General features: G+C 36.9%; 1 protein-coding gene across 1 annotated transcript in view; it reads left to right on the forward strand.

The window, feature by feature from the left end:
- Window positions 1–19,884, forward strand: part of LOC121855746 — an 87,279-nt gene that overhangs the window by 26,641 nt on the left and 40,754 nt on the right. Inside the window, exons 6-9 of the mRNA XM_042350854.1 lie at window positions 4,676–4,827; window positions 11,116–11,239; window positions 14,099–14,283; window positions 17,386–17,469. Of these exons, the coding sequence (XP_042206788.1) occupies window positions 4,676–4,827; window positions 11,116–11,239; window positions 14,099–14,283; window positions 17,386–17,469 (545 nt within the window). The remainder of the gene's footprint in view (window positions 1–4,675; window positions 4,828–11,115; window positions 11,240–14,098; window positions 14,284–17,385; window positions 17,470–19,884) is intronic.

Genomic DNA, 19,884 nt, shown 5'->3' on the forward strand with positions numbered 1-19,884 from the left:
TCACACCAACATTAGTTCCAGTTAAATAATTGATGCTTAAGTGAGTCACTAGTGTACACCAGCCGGTAAAATTTGATGCCAATACTTGAAGTGAATTGGCATTATTTTAAATAACCAACCATAAATAAATGGAAAAAAGATCAAAGGTGAGAAACATTATATTGTATGTATGTTGTGTTGTCAAAGGAAGAGAAACAATTGAAACTCTGCAATTGTGTGTAAATGAGGCAGAAAGATAAATCAGCAACCTAAGACTTGGTCACAATTTTCGTGATGCCATATGGAAGTAGGGTCTACCATTAGACAATACTGTACATTATGCTTCCAATATCTTCCCAGGCGGTAGTATCTCCCTGTTTGGTAGCTGCCTAAAACTTTTAGTAATATTACTTTGATACAACATGATAAATTAGACAAACAATGAAAATAAACAAACAAAAGTTATTTACCAAGACCTCTCTGAGAACAGAGGGATGGAGGGGGAAGGAAGGAGGTTGAGATAAGATGGCTATTTATAGCCTGTCTTTGTGTAGGAAGTCAACCACACTAGAAATGATTAATTTTATTATGGTAGTGTTGTGAGGATGTGTGAGTGGTGTGGGGGATTGTGGTAGTGTTGTGAGGATGTGTGAGTGGTGTGGGGGATTGTGGTAGTGTTGTGAGGATGTGTAAGTGGTGTGGGAGGTTGTGGTAGTGTTGTGAGGATGTGTATGTGGTGTGGGGGGTTGTGGTAGTGTTGTGAGGATGTGTGAGTGGTGCGTGGAGTGTTGTGATGTAGTGTTGTGAGGTTGTGGTAGTGTGTGAGGATGTGAGTGTGGGATGTGTGAGTGGTGTGGGGATTGTGGTAGTGTTGTGAGGATGTGTGAGTGGTGTGGGAATGTGTGAGTGGTGTGGGGGATTGTGGTAGTGTTGTGAGGATGTGTGAGTGGTGTGGGAGGTTGTGGTAGTGTTGTGAGGATGTGTAAGTGGTGTGGGAGGTTGTGGTAGTGTTGTGAGGATGTGTATGTGGTGTGGGGGGTTGTGGTAGTGTTGTGAGGATGTGTAAGTAGTGTGGGGGTTTTGTGGTACAGTTGTGAGGATGTGTGAGTGGTGTGGGGGGGGTTGTGGGAGTGAGTCATAACCACACACCACCCTCAACACACTACCTCTTTCCTGCATCACCATCCAACACTACCAACGTGCAACACACCTGGTCACCTCTACATTATTAACACCTATACTGGAGTTGATTGGGATCAGGTGCTGTGTACATCGATGTATTTCTGCCTCTGACACTCAATACGTCATCAACCTCTAGGGTCCAGGATAATATTAAGCCCTGGCACGGTGACTCCTCTCTCTTAAAGTGCATTAAGGTGATTGAATTTGGCGTCATCTAATCCCTAACTTCATAATGGAGTTGTCAAGGCTTCACTGTAATTACAATCTCCAGTTTTTTAGTTTCGTTTATTCAACTGGTATTATATCTACATGTACAGTTGTACCCCACTTAACGCGGTCAATAGAACCCAGAGGGTCCCGTGTTAAGTGAAATCCGCGTTAAGTGAACAACAGAACATATGGGATTAATTCCAATAGAAACCAGCCCGACCCCCAAACTCCACTTTTTGAAGACACATAACTATGTTGTAGTAAAAATAACATCTTAATTTTATGATGGTACATGCACACAATTAATACTTAAGAGAAATAGAGAAATACAGTCGCCAAGTTAATGTCCATTCAAATAATGGACTCAACTCCCTCCCCCTCTTCTCACACTACACTGCTGGCTCTTCCCTCTCTGAGAAATTTTTGGGGGAAAACCACTAAATTTTAATAAATAATACCTCAAACTAAAGTTAGGATAATACAATTGACATTGCTGGATTCCTTGTAAGACCAGGAATATTTTGAATATAAATGTCATATATTTTGCACAAAAGATAACATATTTACTAGAGAAAACATTTTATCTAAAATTTGTATGTCTAATGCAAAATATATGATGTTTATATTCAAAATGATCACCAAATTATAAGAATTCCAGCAATGTAAATTATATTCTGGCCGGGTAATTTGTATGAATTTTATGAGCTAAAACAAATATCTTCAGTTAATAAAAAAAAAAATATTCTTCAGGACACTATCTGTCAATCAAAGTACCCCACCTTGCCTCCCCCCTCTTCCAACCGCGCGGTCAGTCCCAACCCTCCCCCCCACCCCCCACCAATCCTCCCTTCAAGAGAAGAGTGGGTGAAAAAAATAAATTTTAACATTTTGTATTAAATAATACCTCAGATTAAAGTTAGGATAATATAATTGACATTGCTGGATTCCTTGTAAGACCAGGAATATTTTGAATATAAATGTCATATATTTTGCACAAAAGATAACATATTTACTAGAGAAAACATTTTATCTAAAATTTGTATGTCTAATGCAAAATATATGATGTTTATATTCAAAATGATCATCAAATTATAAGAATTCCAGCAATGTAAATTATATTCTGACCGGGTAATTTGTATGAATTTTATGAGCTAAAACAAATATCTTCAGTTAATAATAAAAAAAATATTCTTCACGGGGTAACAGATGGTCCGTCGGTCCCTCCCTCCCCCCCCACCCCCCACCAACCGTCCCAAGGAGATGTGTGGGAAAACCACTAAATTTTAATAAATAATACCTCAAACTAAAGTTAGGATAATATAATTGACATTGCTGGATTCCTTGTAAGACCAGGAATATTTTGAATATAAATGTCATATATTTTGCACAAAAGATAACATATTTACTAGAGAAAACATTTTATCTATAATTTGTATTTCTAATGCAAAATATATGATGTTTATATTCAAAATGATCACCAATTATAAGAATTCCAGCAATGTAAATTATATTCTGGCCGGGTAATTTGTATGAATTTTATGAGCTAAAACAGGCAGTCAGGCAGGGTGGCGGGTGGCGGGTGGGGCAAATCTAAAAATAGCGTCTCAAGCCGGACACTCACCGCGTATATGTGGAAAAAATCCGTGTTAAGTGAAAGTTCAGCTCTGGCGAGGCACCGCGTATATGATAAAACGCGTTAAGTGAAACCGCGTTAGGTGGGGTAATACTGTATATTATTTCGCTGTACTGTATAATAAAGTGCTTATAAAGAAAACAAAATGCCTTTAACAAGAGTTATTTAACCAGACGTGGACATTTCTTTTTGTAAAGTCATATGTAGTATGAAATACAATATTTCAGTATACGAGTGTCATGTTGAGATGGGAGTGGTGACATTAGTGGGGCAGCTAAATGCAATTTTTCAAGAGAATCATGAAAATGGTGGTACAAGCACCAAATTTGGCATGGTAATTCTCTAATGGTTACAAGTCAAGTCTGCCTGATTGGCCATTTAAAAATCCAAGATGGCGACCATTTTTCAAGATGACCGCCATATTGACCTTCAAAAGTTGATTTTTCTTATAGAAATTGATGTAGTTGGTCAATCTGGGTGATCTTGGTGTCGATATGTATGTTTTCAAGCATGCTCAGATGATTTTTTATAGTTTTAAGTCCATTGTAACATTTTTATCCACATAAAATAACACTTTTAGTAAAAAATATAACAAAAAAGAACTTACTAAAAAAAAAGTAAGGTAAACAGTGGGAACACAGTCCCACCACCGAGACGAGGTAACACTCCCACCACCAATCGTCTCGTGTGAAGCAAGCATATAAATTAAAGAAAATACTTGCAGTGTGTTTAATATGTTACAGTATATTATAAATAAATAAATAAACAAATAAATCGGTAAATCCATTTCAAGTAAATGGAAAAATTTTACTCGACACCGACATTAGTTCCAGTTACCGGTAAATAGCAGACGCTTCAGTGATGTCACTAGTGTTTACACTACACCAGCGGGTAACATTTGATGACATTACTTGAAGTGAATTGGCCTTATTTTAAAAAACCAAGGATGGTTGGTAGAGGACTACTGAGTCAGTGGGTAAGTGTCACATTTGGGGTACTGGTCTTATACAGCGAATAGAGCTCAAAAACTACTTTTTAAATGGAAATTTGGTGGGGCTGTCTTATGCACCCCGACGCCTTATAGGCCGAGATATACGGTATATTTAATTCAGATTTAAAACCCCATGTTTTCAAAATTTTAAGCAGTTTATAAATTCCATGTTTATCGTATTGAATTTAGATAAATTTCATGTTTCTTTTTATCTTTAATTGAGAATTTATACTCCATGTTTATGTTGTACATTTGATGGAGATATGAAGCAAAAATGGCAAGAGGTTGATACAGTATACAGGTTAAGTTAGAAAACCACTTGTTGCTGTAACTGAATTGGGGGGGTGGAGGGGAAGGGATTGTTACTGTATATGTTGTGGCGATCACAGTGATATTGTTTACCTCATAGTGTGCGGGAATAATATCAAAAAGTTTAAACACTGTTTTTGTCATAACTATTTAATTTTTAATCACTGATGAATGGGATTAAGTTATACTGTATACTGTATAAAGGTACTCATTTCTTTTTCTTTTCGTCTTTCCTCGAGTCTAACTCGCAGTGTCAACAGAGCAACAATTTTATTTGGATAGGATTCTTGTATTCCTGTGTCAAAAGAGTTGATGGATGGGAGAGACATTTCAGGCACTTAAAAATCTTAGATATTTTGCGTTTTCTTCAGAAACCCAGAACTACCTGAGTTTTGACGTAAATTTGAGCAGCCTCATCAGCCATCACTGTTTTGCTGAGCAGGCAGCCATCATCCTTGGCATAACCCATGATCTGCCTGATCTCTTCCTTGTTGCTGATGGTGTTGCAATGTTAATGGATGAGGTAAGCTTGATTATGATGCCTATAATTTTTACTTTTTCTTTTTCTTAATAAAGTGTGAAGCATAGTCAATGCATTTTTTATATTACAGTACACCCAGACCCCGACTTACGACTACGGACTTACGAAAAAAACACACTTTCTATACCGAACGTTTCCAGTTAATGTAGTTCCATGTATAATTAGAAAATTATCCCATGCATTCACTGACTACATTAAAGGTTAATGCTCAGTCACACTGTATCCATTCCTTATTATTTATTACTTCACTGTACTGTATCCATTATCATTATTTATTACTTTACTGTACTGTATCATTTAGATTTTTAAAAAAAAATTTTTTTTATATGACTAACTGGATAACCGATTTCCCTAACCCTCAGTCGTTATGTAGATACTAAGGTACAGTTAAGCCACCGGCTGCAACTCTATTAATAAACCGTTTATTATTATTATTATTATTATTATTATTATTATTATTATTATTATTATTATTATTATTAGATTCATATCCGAGACCCTGGTTAATTTAGGACCCAATTCAATTTACGCCATTATTTTCTTCGTATTTACAATGAAATTAAAAAAATATATTACATTTTTGTATAAATAATAACTAAATACCGATATTAAAAAAAAAACACACCTTGCGCTTGGAGGCTGCCAGGCTTGTTAGTGGTGAAACCGGCATCACTAGTGTAAACAATCCCAGCTGGCGGGGCAGGCCCTTTGTTTTCACGCAACTGAACAGGAAAAGGAGAAAAACAGCATTTTTGCATCCCTATTCAACATGAGCAAGAGAGCAAGTGATGGTAGTGTTGTTTCAAAAGCTAATAGAAAGTGTATAAGCTTAGCTCAGAAACTAGATGTGTTAAAACGATATGAAAAAGGTGAGAGGTTTGTGGATATTATATGGAGCAAGCAATGAACATATTTTCTGAAGTGGATCCATTAACAGAACAAAGCATTAAAATTTTTATAAATGCAAATGACCTCTACATAAAGATGCATAATGAGAAAAGAAAGCAGTTGTGCAAGGTTCTTTCAACAGCTTTATTATTCGAAGGCCTAAACAATCAACTTCAGCTCCACTATCAAATTCAGCAGCTTCAACAATAACTTCAGGTTCAGGAACAGTTTCAGCAACAGCTTTATGGAAAACTACAGCTTCAGCCAGAGTTGAACCTGATGACTTCGTCATCAGAGTAAAAACTCGCACAATATTCATTGGCTGTCCTTATGTTTTAGACTTTACCACCATTGGTGAGTAAAATTTTTCTTTTACGTGCGTAAATATTATTTAAAACGTATTTGAACACTAAATAAGTGTTGCTTTCATATTCATATGTAGAGAAATGACGATATGTTTTCACATGCACGCACTTACTGTACATACGTTGGTGTTCCCAATTGTCTCGCTTTATTTCTTTACCATTAGTGGTTAGCAGTGGTGGGCACGGTTCCGCTAACCGCTAATTAGCGAAGCTAACTTTCTCGTTAGTGGATAAGCGTTTTCACTAACTTTGGAAACCATTAGCGGACCAATTAGCTTCCGCTAAATTTAGTTCCGCTAACTTTAAGTCCGCTAAAAAAATTTATACATGTTTGTTCCTGTCTGTTGTAAGCGTGTGACGCCACGACGCGTCTCCAACAGCCAGTCAGGCTGGGTATGCTAAAACGAATCTAATTGGGTGTAGAACCTCGTTCGTTATAGGATTAATCCGTTCCAGGCCCCCAATACAACCACTTAACATTGAAAAAATTCTGTGGAAAATGTAAACAATACGGTACTTTATCTTACCATAGTGTTGTTCAGCATGCAGGACAGGAGGCTGAGGAGGAGAGGGGAAAGGAGAGAATTATGGAGAAGAGGTGGAAGGAGAGGAGTCATCCTTCCTAGCCCTCTTTGGTGACTGTCTTACAGGCACTTTGTCTGTAGGTTCTTTTGTTACTTTTTTAAAGAAGGAAGCCAGGGTTGGCTGCTTCAACCTTGATTTCTGGACCTTCCAAAAGTAGTTCATAACATTGTCATTAAACACACTGATGGCCTTTTCCACAGAACCAACATCAGGATGATAATCCTCAGCAAGCTTAGACAGTTTGCTCCAGCAAAAGAACGCATCCTTGAGATCTTTGGCTGGAATGATGCAGCTTTCCTCCTTGTCCTCATCCTCCCCTGACTCCTCAGAAGTTAAGCTCTTCTTCTTTGTGAAGGTCAAGCAGCTCCTCAGTGGACAGTTCCTTATTGTGCTCTTCCACCAACTCCTCAACATCATCATCATCCACTTCCAGGCCCATGGAATTGCCCAGAGACACAATTTCATGAACAACAGCCTCTTCTTCTAACTCTTCGAAGCCTTCAAAGTCTCTTTGAAGCACACATTCAGGCCACAATGGCCTCCAAGCAGCACAAAGACACCTCACAGTAACCTCTTTCCAGGCTGAGGTAATTAAAAAAACAGCATCTGCTATATTGAAGTGACTCTTCCAAAATTCCTTCAAACTAACATCACTGGAAGAAGTGGATGCAAAACATTTTCTAAACAGTGCCTTTGTGTACAGCTTCTTAAAGTTAGAAATTACCTGTTGATCCATGGGCTGGATGAGAGGTGTTGTGTTGGGTGGCAAGAAGTGCACAGTGATGAAGTTGAGCTCCTCTGGCAATTCAACCATCAAATTAGGAGGGTGGACTGGTGCATTGTCCATCACCAACAAAGCTTTCAGTGGAAGATTATTCTCCCTGAGGTATTCCCGAACACTGGGTCCAAACACCTCAATCATCCACTCAGAGAATAAACTCCTGGTCACCCAAGCCTTTGGGTTTGACCGCCACATAACACCAAGGCAGGTCTTCCTAATGTTTTTGAAAGCTCTGGGGTTTTCTGCATGGTACACAAGGAGTGGCTTTATTTTGCAGTCACCAGAAGCATTAGCACAAAGAAGGAGGGTAAGCCTGTCTTTCATTGGCTTATGGCCAGGGACAGAAGTTTCCTCCTTGGTAATGTACAGTATGTACGGCGAGGCATTTTTTTCAAAAAAAGTCCAGTTTCATCACAGTTGAATACCTGCTGAGAAACAAAGCCTCCCTCTTTAATCACATTAAAAAAATGTCATGGTGTTCCTTAGCTGCTTCCTTATCTGCACTAGCAGCATCACCATGTCTCACAACACTATGCAATTTATTTCTCCTTTTGAAACCAGTAAACCACCCCTTGGTACCCCTAAACACTGGCACATCACTATCACTTGCACTGGGAGTCTTGGCTTTAAGGTCCTCAAACAATTGTCTGGCCTTCTCACAAATTATAGCTTCACTAATGCTATCACCTGCCATTTCTTTCTCCTTTATCCACACTAAGAGTAAATTTTCCGTCTCCTCAATCACATTACACCTTGCTTTGCTAAGTCTAGAGATTTCCTTAGCCACTTGCACAGTTTTTAACTCCTCTTTATTCTTCAAAATCGTACATATAGTCGATTTAGCCATCCCATACTCATCACTAAGTTTCGCAATGCTTGTTCCATCCTCACGTTTCTTTATGATTTCTTTCTTAGTTTCAAGAGTTATGAGCTTTCTCACTCGCTTTGGACGATTCATTGTTACAATTGTACACTTGTATAACGAAATATTTATACAAATAACTCTATTTCCATATCAAAAGACGAAATTTCAACAATAACAGTGGTGCACTGGCTACACAATGAGACAAAGATGGCACCTGACGCGGTACAACAATATTCATGCGCCAAGCGAAATAGTCCCGTATTCATCCGCGTTCGTTGTAGGATTGGCGTTCGTTATAGCATTCTCAATTTTATAGGTAAAAACGTTCGTTATAGGAATATTCGTAGTAGGATCCGTTCGTTATAGCATACCCCACTGTATTTGTTAATTTAATTAGGATTTTTTTGTGTCAATATATTTGGTTATGCTAAGTACTGCTTAAGTTCATAACCAGGATGTCATCCAAGGTGTGTGCCAAACAAATTTTTCTAAAAACTTACTTTTCATTAAAGTTTAAAGTTTTCTGTTTATTTACATGACTAAGGCCAACAATGAGTTATATAAAAATGCACTGGTATAATGTGTATGTGGTTGGTATTACATATTTACATGAATAATGAATAAGGCCGATAGGTTGTATGAGAATGCAAATTAATTATTTGTGAAATTGTGTACAGTGTACACCTTGATAAGTTGATCATCATCTGATATTGGAATGATGCTATTTGCTACCTATGCTATACAGTACTATATTTTTTGGATTCATTTAATACTTTCTGTCTTTTCGTACAGTAAATAAAGATTATAAAGTGTATGTTGAAACTTGAATGTAAACTAATGTTTTATTTCATTAGTTCATTTAATTATTTATGTACACCTTGATCATCATCTGATCTTGGCATGCTATACCTTTTTGGAAAGCTCTATGTCTAAGCTACAAGACAACATATGAAAATTTCAGCTGTCTAGGTCTGTTTTTAAGGGTTTTAGAGCCCCCCCCCCCCACCAAAAGAAAACGAAGCTAAATTCATATAATAAAAGTTAGCGGTTAGTGTTAGCTTCCGCTAATTTTTTTAGCTGTTTAGCGTTAGCGAAGTTAACTTTTTAGTTAGCAGATTAGCGGTTAGCAAAGCTAACTTTTTGTTTAGCTGTGCTCACCACTAGTGGTTAGCTACTTCTAGTGTTCCATTTATTAACATTAAATAACATTACTTAAAACATACATACAGGTATTAATTTTTTTACATTAAGTTCACTACAGCTACAACCAGGGTCTTATTTTCTTCATCACTCACGAAAACAATGCCGTCTTGTCTCCTCGTGTGTGTTTTAATATTCTACATATTATTAATGAATTGCATTGTTCATTTCACATATATAAACATTAATTCAATCAAATACATATTCAGTAATAAACAATAATGAACCTTTTGTACATATTCTAAAGATAAATGACTATGTTTCCTTGAGTGTGCACATATACATTGGCGCTCCACTATCAATCTCACTTTTTTCTTTAATATCAGTGGTTACTTTACTGTACATCAAATAACATTAATTAAAACATACATATTTTTCACATTAATTTTACAACAACAACAACCAGGGTCTTATTTTCTTCAGTTTCAGGTGGATAACTGACATTATGGGTGTAAACACTGACAACAATGCCATCTCTTATCCTCTTGTGTGTTTTAATATTCTATGTATTATTAATGAATTATATTGTTCATTTCGCATATATAAAGATCAATTCAATCAAATACATATTCAGTCATAAACAATAATGAATCTTTTGTACATGTTCTTAAAAAGATAAATGACACGGTATCCTTAAATGCGCACGTGCATGTTGGCGTTCCCAATCCATCTCACTTTTTTTCTTCACCATTAGTGGTTAGCTACTTCTATTGTTCCATTTATTAACATTAAATAACATTACTTAAAACATACATATTCATTTTTTTACATTAATTTCACTACAGCTACAACCAGGGTCTTATTTTCTTAATTTTCTCGTGTAGAACTATCGTCCCGGACTCTCGGCTGTAAACACAAACAAAAACAATGGCGTCCCATCTCCTCTTGTGTGACCATATTATTATTCATTTATATTGTATAAGGTGCATTGTATTGTTTTGGGGAAAAAAGAGAGTAAAAAGACACACTAAAGATATGAAAAGGCCACACTTGGGAATGCATCTCATTATTATTGCTTTATTTTAATGGTAATTAATGATTTGCGATACGATGATTCACCTTACACTGCAATATTGGAGGACACATTACCATCGTTATTCGAGGCTTTACTGTTTATACAGTATGTCAACCAAACTGGATTAGGTAAAAACAAATTAGGCCACCATGCTGTGAGCTCAGGCTATAAGATAAGTTGTATTGATTAAAATATCTTATTCTGATCCAGACAAAAACTGAGGGAATAACTGTACTTTGGTTTTTGGTTGTCTGCTTTATGATCTTTTGTAGCTTTGGGTTTAAATATTTGTATTAAGAACAGAACACACCTTTCTAATTTACTGCTATTTTTTTATTTATTATATCCTGCATACACAACCATACTAGTCACATTGTGAACAGGGATTCTGTTGTAAAATGAAAGAAAAATTAAAAGAGGTCTTCTCTTACGTGGACTATGTGGATGGATGGGTATACTAGTGGGTGTTTCTATACCATTAAAGTGCTCAATAAGTAAAAGGTTTAGAAGGTAATCAAGGTGAAGTAGAACATTTTATGCTTGCATTTGTATTCTGTGATTTGTTTTGCAGGATGCCTCTATAAGTAGTCTGGATTCTGAGGTTGACATTGGAGAATTACTGGGTGGTATGAATGAAGGTCTTGAGGAGAAGAACTTGGCTAAAGTATCAGAGGTTAAAGCCATGATAGAACAAGGTTTGTAGATGGTCAGTTTGTAATTCTTCCATTTTTTTTTGGGGGGGGGGAGCCTTAGTTTTCATAGATCAAAGTATTGATAAATTATGGTAGGACTTTACTTTTCAGATACAGGTCGACTTCAGTTTACATAAGGGATATGTTCTTGAAAAACATTTGTTAATAAAAAATCTTTAAATTAAAGTGGATTTTCCTATTTAAAGACCCACCCAAAGCTCCCACAGAAATCAGGCATCTCCAGCAGGATTGAAAATTGCAGTGTGTTGCTGCTTGTAACAGTTATACACCACAGCATCAGCTTTCTCGTACTTTAAGCTACCCATATGAGTAAGGGTGAGGCTACCTTCCTCACCTGTACCTGGCATAGCTTTTTGTCCTTGCCTTCTCAGCTTTCCTTTAGCATATTTCACATTGTAAATGCTCGACTTGCCCACTCCATTCTCCTTCATTAACACTTTTACAGGCACATTCTTTTCAAGTTTGTTCAGAATGTCTAATTTTTTTTATGGACAGTCTTTTCACTGTGCCTCTCCTCGACCCCTTGGTGCCAGGGAATTTTTTTGTAGCTTTTAGCATTGTACATGTACAATATAATGTACAGTACAGTACACACACATCTACACACGAGGCTTTAGAATGCAAACACTGTCCACTCTGCTATGCTCAGTACCGTACGTATGGTACTTATACTTATTGAATCTAAATTACAGTGTACGTAACTGTAATCACTGTTTACAGCTTAACACTGTATGCTGGTACAGTAATGTGCAGTACTGCAGAACACAGATCATTTGCAAAAACAGCAGTGAGTGAGGGAGCAACCTTCTACAATGATAGCAGACTAAGAACTAAACACGTTATGATGCTAGGGTTTGAGGAAATAGGCTGGGAGATGCATCGGGCAATCACAGGCATCCCATGCAGTCACATGACAGTAGTAGCCAATTGCAGCACTCGAGCCTACAGCCTAAGTTCTCCTTGCAGCTAGCCTACCCACGTGCCCAATATGCGTCTACGTGTCAGGGCATGATGCAGTCGCTCAAAAATTGCTGTACTGTAGTAGGGTCGGAATATATTGCGAGGTGGGGTCCAACGATGTTCGCCATATACTAAATCGCGATATATAATTACTGTACATGTAATCAATGGAGAAAATAAGGTTAGGTTCTGGATACGAAAAAAAAGTGACTAAACTTGACTTAACGAGTTAATTTTCTTACTAACTAAAGCACCAATGATCACTAGACTCTGGAACAACAGGCTATTTCAATATCAAGGAACACCAGACTCGGCAGCTGACGCACCATCTTGGGAACACTAAACATGACAATCCCACACCTACATAAACGAACACCAAAAATATTAGTTCCATTATTAAATCTTTTCCATTAAGCTTTCCATTACAAGTGCTCCTCTACTTACGAACGAGTTACGTTCCTGAGGCTTGTTTGTAAGTCCAAATTTACTCTTGTAGATACCAAACATATTGTAAAAAATGAAAAGATTATGGTTATTTAGTACAGCTATGCCCTTCAATACAGCCTTAAACACCTGTTCTGGTAGGTAACCCCCCCCCCCCCCTCAGTGATGATGTTTGTATCTCTGAAAGTTTGTAAGTTGAGCGTTCTTAAGTAGAGGAGCACCTGTATCTTCACTTCACTTTTCACATCACTAGCAACCCATTTACACTCACCTTAGAAGTCGTAATCCGCAGCAGTCGGTTGCTTTCTCGTCACTCACTTGGAAAGACTGAGCGGGCGAGCGTGAAAGCGCGAGTGAGTAGCCACGGTGGCACCTCTGGTGAGCAAATAACACATTTGTTTGCCATGGCGGTACATTTGAAATATTTCCTGCCTGTTTTCCCTCGCGAAATAAAAAAATTATCGCTATATAGGAAAATGCCGATATGTGTACTATAATTTTGGTAGCCATGATATAATTTTTTTTTATAAAGTAACGATATATCCCTACCCTACTGTATTTGAATATTTGAGGAACGGTACTGTATATGTATAGCAAATTGATATTGAAGCAGTTTATTTAGTCAGAAGAACACAAATACAGAGTCGATAAAAATATAAATTTTAACATGGCTGAGCCAGTTGAGAGCCTGAGGTACTACAGGAATTTGAGGAGCAGTTTCGTATAGAGTAGACATACTGTACACCGCAAACTCTTCAAAAATGAAGCAACACACATTATGGATGAAGACAACACTACAGTCTCTCCTTGACTTACGACGGGGTTCCGTCCCGACAACCAGGTCGTAAATCGAAGAGGCGAAAATAATACATAGAAATTCTAAAATAGGTGTCTCTTTTTCTTCTCAGCACCAAGAGGACTCTCACTTTTACGCTTGCCAGCCATTTTAAAGGGAATTACAAACGAAAATTTTGTCGGTGCACAGCGCGATCACTAATGTCGAGACTCGAAAATACGTAATGTGAAAAATATTTTATATGACCATGTCCGGGTTGTCGTAAGTCGAGGAGAGACTGTATTCACTGTTCAGCACAGCAAACTTCCAGAGGCCTGTGTCAGCACCTCAGCTTCTTCCAATGTTATGAAGAAAATATGATTTTATTTATTTATTTATTTTTTTCATTTATAAATTGATGCAGTGGATAAGTATTTATCCTGTCTTTGAAGATCATCAGCCATCTGTAAATTGGGGTCTACCTGTATTTGTAATGCCTTAGTTTATGCTTTATCCTTGAAGTTTATTTCATAATTGCTTTTGAATATAAATAGTGATGAGTTAAATTATATACGTATTGTCATTTTGTATCTATATTTAACTATTTTGATGAAAATATCTTATGATTTGATAATAAAGTGCAGGTACTGTTTATCTGATAGGGTTGAGTGTATTCCTGGCATCATGTAACCACCAAGAGGGTTGGACAGGTCTGGCAGAGATGAGAGCAAAGCAGTATGGTCAACTTGCAGATTTACTTCTCAGTTACATTCCTCGTTATGCTCAGCAGGAGGATTCACATTCCACAGCGTTATCTCTCAAGTACCTCGCCAAGCATCATTTCTCGGTGAGGAATTAATTTGACAGATTTTTTTCCGTTGTACAGTAAAACCTCCATAATTTTGAATATTGTAAGAAAACTGATTAATTCAGTCTTCCTTTAGAACCACAAGACATTTAATTCACTGCTCTCAGTGTTCCAAAAGAAAGGAGATCTAATCCTACAATTTGCGTCATTTAATTATAAATTTCTGGTATTTTTTATTGAAAAAAGAGTCATTAGTGAATTTTGAGAAAGTTTTCCATGAGCCATTCTGATCAGCATAATAGGCCTGTTTTAGCTAAATAGAAAAGATAAGTACAGGGGGCCCCCCAAATTCGTGGGAGGTAGGTTCTCAAAATGACCGCGAATCAACAAATCCGCGAATAACTTTTTAACATTTGCGGACCGGGCGGGATACATTTTTACTTGTGTACAAATAAATGTATATTCCCTTTATGTGTTTGCCCTTAGGACAATTATTTCTTTTACCTGTACAGGTATTGTATATACAGGGGGTATGTGTGAGTGTGTGTAGACACACACACACACAAAACACATACAAATAAATAATAAAGGAAAAATACTATCACAAATAATCCGAAACAAATTTATTAAAAATGTGACTTGAGGGTAGACTCACATTTTTAATAAATTTGTTTCTGATTATTTGTGATAGTATTTTTCCTTTATTATTTATTTGTATGTGTTTTGTGTGTGTGTGTGTCTACACACACTCACACATGTATACAATACAGGTAAAAGAAATTCCTGTCTCTAGAACGAATGGCTTTTTGTCCCAGCCGCAAAAATGCCGTCAACTTTAAAACTACCCACAGACATTCTTGGGTACATCCAGGGTGTCGTCCGTGAATAATAGAGGACCGCAAAATGAAAATCCGCGAACTTGGGGGGCTCCCTGTGCTGTGTGAAACTGTTTTAAAGGGATACCGTATTTTTTGGACATGACGTTCAGAAATGCATGTGGGAATACTGTATTACATATATCTCTGAATGTTATGTCCTGCATTAGTCTTATGATGGGCACTCCAGCATACAGACTCCCACAATGTATATTTGAGCATCACTAATAAATATGTTACATAGAAAACGTAGAGATTGACTCTTAACCCCTACTCCCAGGGCTAGGGTTGCCACTGGCCGTATTCCTCACAAATGAGGTAAATCGAGAAAAATCAACTTTTCCAAATATAATTTTTAACCTTTTTAAATGATAAAACATTAAAAAAGAAGTAAGAAAACTATATATTGACCCTCTAGAAACTTCCCTGGGGCAGCAGTGGCGAGGGAGATAAGGTGACAGTGTTGTTTTGACGGCTAGCACTCGTTGTCACTATGCACTTAGCGGCCATTTTCTGCTTGCCTTTGTGTCCGGGATGGCCAGTAATGCATATATTCACTGTTCGTAATACTTATTCACTATAAATTATAATTCATTTAGAATATTTTATTTGCATTTTTTTTTTCTTAAAAAGTGCTCGGCGACACACACGCAGTCTGTCGCCAGGTTTTCTGGCTGTCTTTGTGTTTGGTAGAGCAGATAATGCATATAAATAATTATCGGAATAATAATTCCACAAATAAATACATTTATAACATGATCATAGCACTATTTACCAGTAATACTACACTACTTTTAGCAATATTACTTTGATACAACATGATAAGATGGACAAACAATGAAAAAGAAACAAACAAAAGTACCGGTAGGTACTTACATTCAGGAAGCTTCCCTGTGGCCGAGCGTGTGGCGTGACAGGCAAATAGTCACACTGGAACGTAATAACCCATGCTGGGCATTCAAACAATGCTGTGAAAGGCACGTGTTCCGGAACGTCAACCGGGGTGCTCTAGATGGAATGTCAACCGGGGCGTAGAGGTTAACTGGGAATTCTTAAGGTTTTTTTTTACAATAGATACCAGTTTGTGTGTGAGATTGTATCTTGGAAGGAATCACAAATAAGGTTAGGTTCCTACCATCCAGTATGATTTATGATAAATTTTACCCCTATATGTTGTGTTACATAGTCAGAGTTATATACTGAAACAGGTGCTTAAATATAAAAAAGTTTAATTGCTACCAACTTTATCAGTTATTAGATATTTGGTAGATATTTCCATCACAAGGGCTGACACACTATTAGCATCCCATCACCAGTGGATAGGTCTTGAATAACTGCCTCAATGATAAAATCCTCCCTCCACCTCCACCCTAACTTCATAGACAGTTGTGTCTCAAGACAGTGGCTGTTTGACAGCTGTCCCCTACATAACCCCAGCCCTCATTCCCCAGAATAACTATTAACTGTCAAGGATCATTGCTTAAATGCCTTTAAACAAGCCTAGTATTCAAACTAAACCCTCAGGGTACTGTAGCATACCATGTTGGGCACACTGAGGGAATTCACAGCCTATGTCTACCAGGGATCTGAAATAAATAAATTTGATATCAAATTCAGTCATTGTTATGATCTACTGCTCATACTGGTAAACATACAGCACCTGCCATTGTACTACACCCTCAATTCTCGAAGTAGGAAATACTGTACACCCTTTTTAAGATCAGTGTACAACCTCTCGTCTGTGATTGCAAACGATAATAACTTGCCATTGTAACCTCACTCTGTATTTGAATAATACTTAATTTTCAATATATTTTAGAACACAAGCAGCAAAGAAATTTTATTACTAACCGCTGATAATACTGTATACAAAGGAATCAGCTGACTCATGGCAAATACCTTAAGTAGGAACTAATGACATACAGGGCTGATATTGTGAGTGAACTTTTTTTTCAGAGTTACATGGTTAAAAAATGAAATTAATAATTGTGTGGAGGGTAGGGATAATGGTTATCCTTGTCCAAGGACAGGGTAAATGCCCTTGCCTAGGAGGAGATGGGCCGTTATCCTTGTCTGTAGATGAGGGGACAAATTACTGTATCCTTTTCTAGAAGGATGGGGACAAAAATCTTTGTTCAGAGGGTGTATGACAATTATCCTAGAGTGGTAATTGCTTTGTTATCATATTGGATATTAGAGTTTTATAGTAAGTTAAACAGTAAGGTTACTCTCTCTCTTAATAATGCTGCACTACCTTGTGTTTCAGAGTGTACTAGAAGAGATGAGTAATGTGCTTCAGTACATTGACAGTGAAAATATATCTCAGATGGTGTTACAAATGACAGAACAGGTGAGATATATGTATCCAGTAGAATACGATTGTGTGACAGAAATTTTTAACCCTTCAACTTCCTACTAGTTTGCTAGTAGTAATCATGGCCAAGATGCATTAATGAGAGTCTGGTGTCTTGCTGCAAAATATGTTTAGGATTATACCTGGTATTTCTCAAAAGATAGGGTCGAATTATACATCAGATATACGAAAAATCAGGCTTCCTTTTTTACCGTATGGTCTCCCCCTACAACAGAATTTTTTTTAATTTCCAAGAATGATGATGACAGTGATATTGCATAGCTGTAAAAAGAACTTTCATTTTATATAAAACAAATACGTATTCTAGATACAATACTTACCTTCCTAACCTCAATTAGTATATTTTCATCCAAAAATTATGGTTGATTGTAGTTTGTACAGAATTATGAACATATAATAAATAAAATAATAGTTAGCAGTCACGAAATATAAGATAATCAAACCAAACACACTCTTTGGTTACTTGGGTTCTGCAGAGACATTGATGCCTTTAGAGCAGGGGTGGGCAATTATTTTGATTGACGGGCCACTTCATGAATGGTGGTACACTTCGCGGGCCTCAGACTTAATAAAGATGCAAATGCATAATATTTGCACAAAGTAAAGGCTTGTATTTTTATATATAGGATGTAAGGAAAATATTAAATAACATACATAGATATTTTGGGTAAATAAATATATCACTTCTTAGCTTGTCTCTTTTGTTATTTATAATAATGCTAATACAAATACTAATATTAATACTACTAGTAATAATATAGAGTTAAGGTGCAGTATAATTAGTACTTTAAGGACATCAATGTAATAGAACAGAATTGATCTTGCTGGCTGAAATTCTTCTTCTCTTGAGACGTTATCTTTACTCTTCCCAAGGGAGGTGGTGGTAGGGTTGAGTTGGTCAGGTCTGATCACAGCTAATCCTGCTTCTTCCGACTTCCCTAGGGAAGTGGTAGTTGGGTGGAGTCGTCCAGGTCTGATTGTAGCTGTCCCTGATCCACGTTGTCACTGCTGCACTCTGCTTGATAAATAAAATTAATAAAATTTAATATTTATTTGTTCTTGATGAATAAAAAGTCATAAAGTTGTTTTAATTGTTAAAAATAAGTAACTAAAGGCAAGTAAAAAAAAACTATATGTGATTATGTAATATTTGAAGTTGTTCATATGTTGATAAGAATATTTAACTTACTCTGTGGGATGAATGACAGCGCTGATGATTGCTAACCAGACCACTGAAGTCAGGTGTTGCCTCTGTTGTTTCAATGAAAAGAACTTGTTCAAGGTGATTATCAGTCATTGAAGATCTAAATTTGGATTTATTCAGCTTCATTACCAAAAACGTCTGCTCACATATATATGTTGATCCAAACAGCACAAGCATTCTTTGGGCATGAGCCTTTAGTTTTGGAAATGCAGTCATTAAGAGAGGCATAGAATTTTGGAAGAGGCACTGATTTCATCTGCTCAGAAAGCAGAGGATCACATTGCAGGTCAATAAGCTCGAATTGTAGGTCAAATGGGGCTTTGTCAACATGAAAAGAGAAGACGCCAAAGACAGGTTATTTTCAATTAATTTGAAATCCTGGAATCGGGGTGAAAATTCAGCATGCAAGTCAAGTAGCTGCAATGAGTACTTCTGTACATTTTGATCACAAACTGCAATCTGTTGTAAGGTTGCAAAGTGAGCAAACTGTTTGTTTGTTATCTGACAAGACAAAAGAAGTAATTTCTTCATAAAAGCCTTGACACTGCTGTATAAATCATGTGCAAAAGCCCCCTTTCCTTGTAACTTTGATTTCAGGTCATTCATATGACCCATGATATCAAGAGCAAATGCGAAATTGGAGAACCATTTTTCATCATTCAACTGTGGGAAATCTATAGCTTTCTGTTTCATGTCCAAAAATAAGCCAATCTTTTCTTTCAGTTCCCAAACTCTTTTCCGGATTTTTCCCAAACCAAGCCACCTCACATTTGTGTGATATAGTACATCTGTATGATCAGATTCTAAGTCTTCGAGCAGGGATATAAACTGTCTGTGATTTAATCCTCTTGCTCGAATGCAATTAACCACTTTTACAACTGTCCACGACATGGCTTAAATTAAAACACTCTTATAAAGGACTTCTTGATGAATAATGCGCTGTAGAAAGACAATATTTTGTTCTGCATTTGTTTCTCTGACTTGATCTTGAATTTTTTTCAGCAATCCAACATTTTTACCTGTCAGATTTGGCCCTCCATCGGTGGTCACATTTACCATTTTTTTCCACTCTATTCTTAATTTCAAAATACTGTACAGTTATTTACTGCCTCCAATAAGTCTTCTCCAGTTGTTGTTCCTTTCAGTGGCTGCATTGATGCCAATTCTTCTGTGATCTCAAAATTTTT

This window comes from Homarus americanus, unplaced genomic scaffold (genome assembly GCF_018991925.1).
Source record: "Homarus americanus isolate GMGI-L3 unplaced genomic scaffold, GMGI_Hamer_2.0 scaffold39722, whole genome shotgun sequence".
Classification (NCBI taxonomy): Eukaryota; Metazoa; Arthropoda; class Malacostraca; order Decapoda; family Nephropidae; genus Homarus; species Homarus americanus.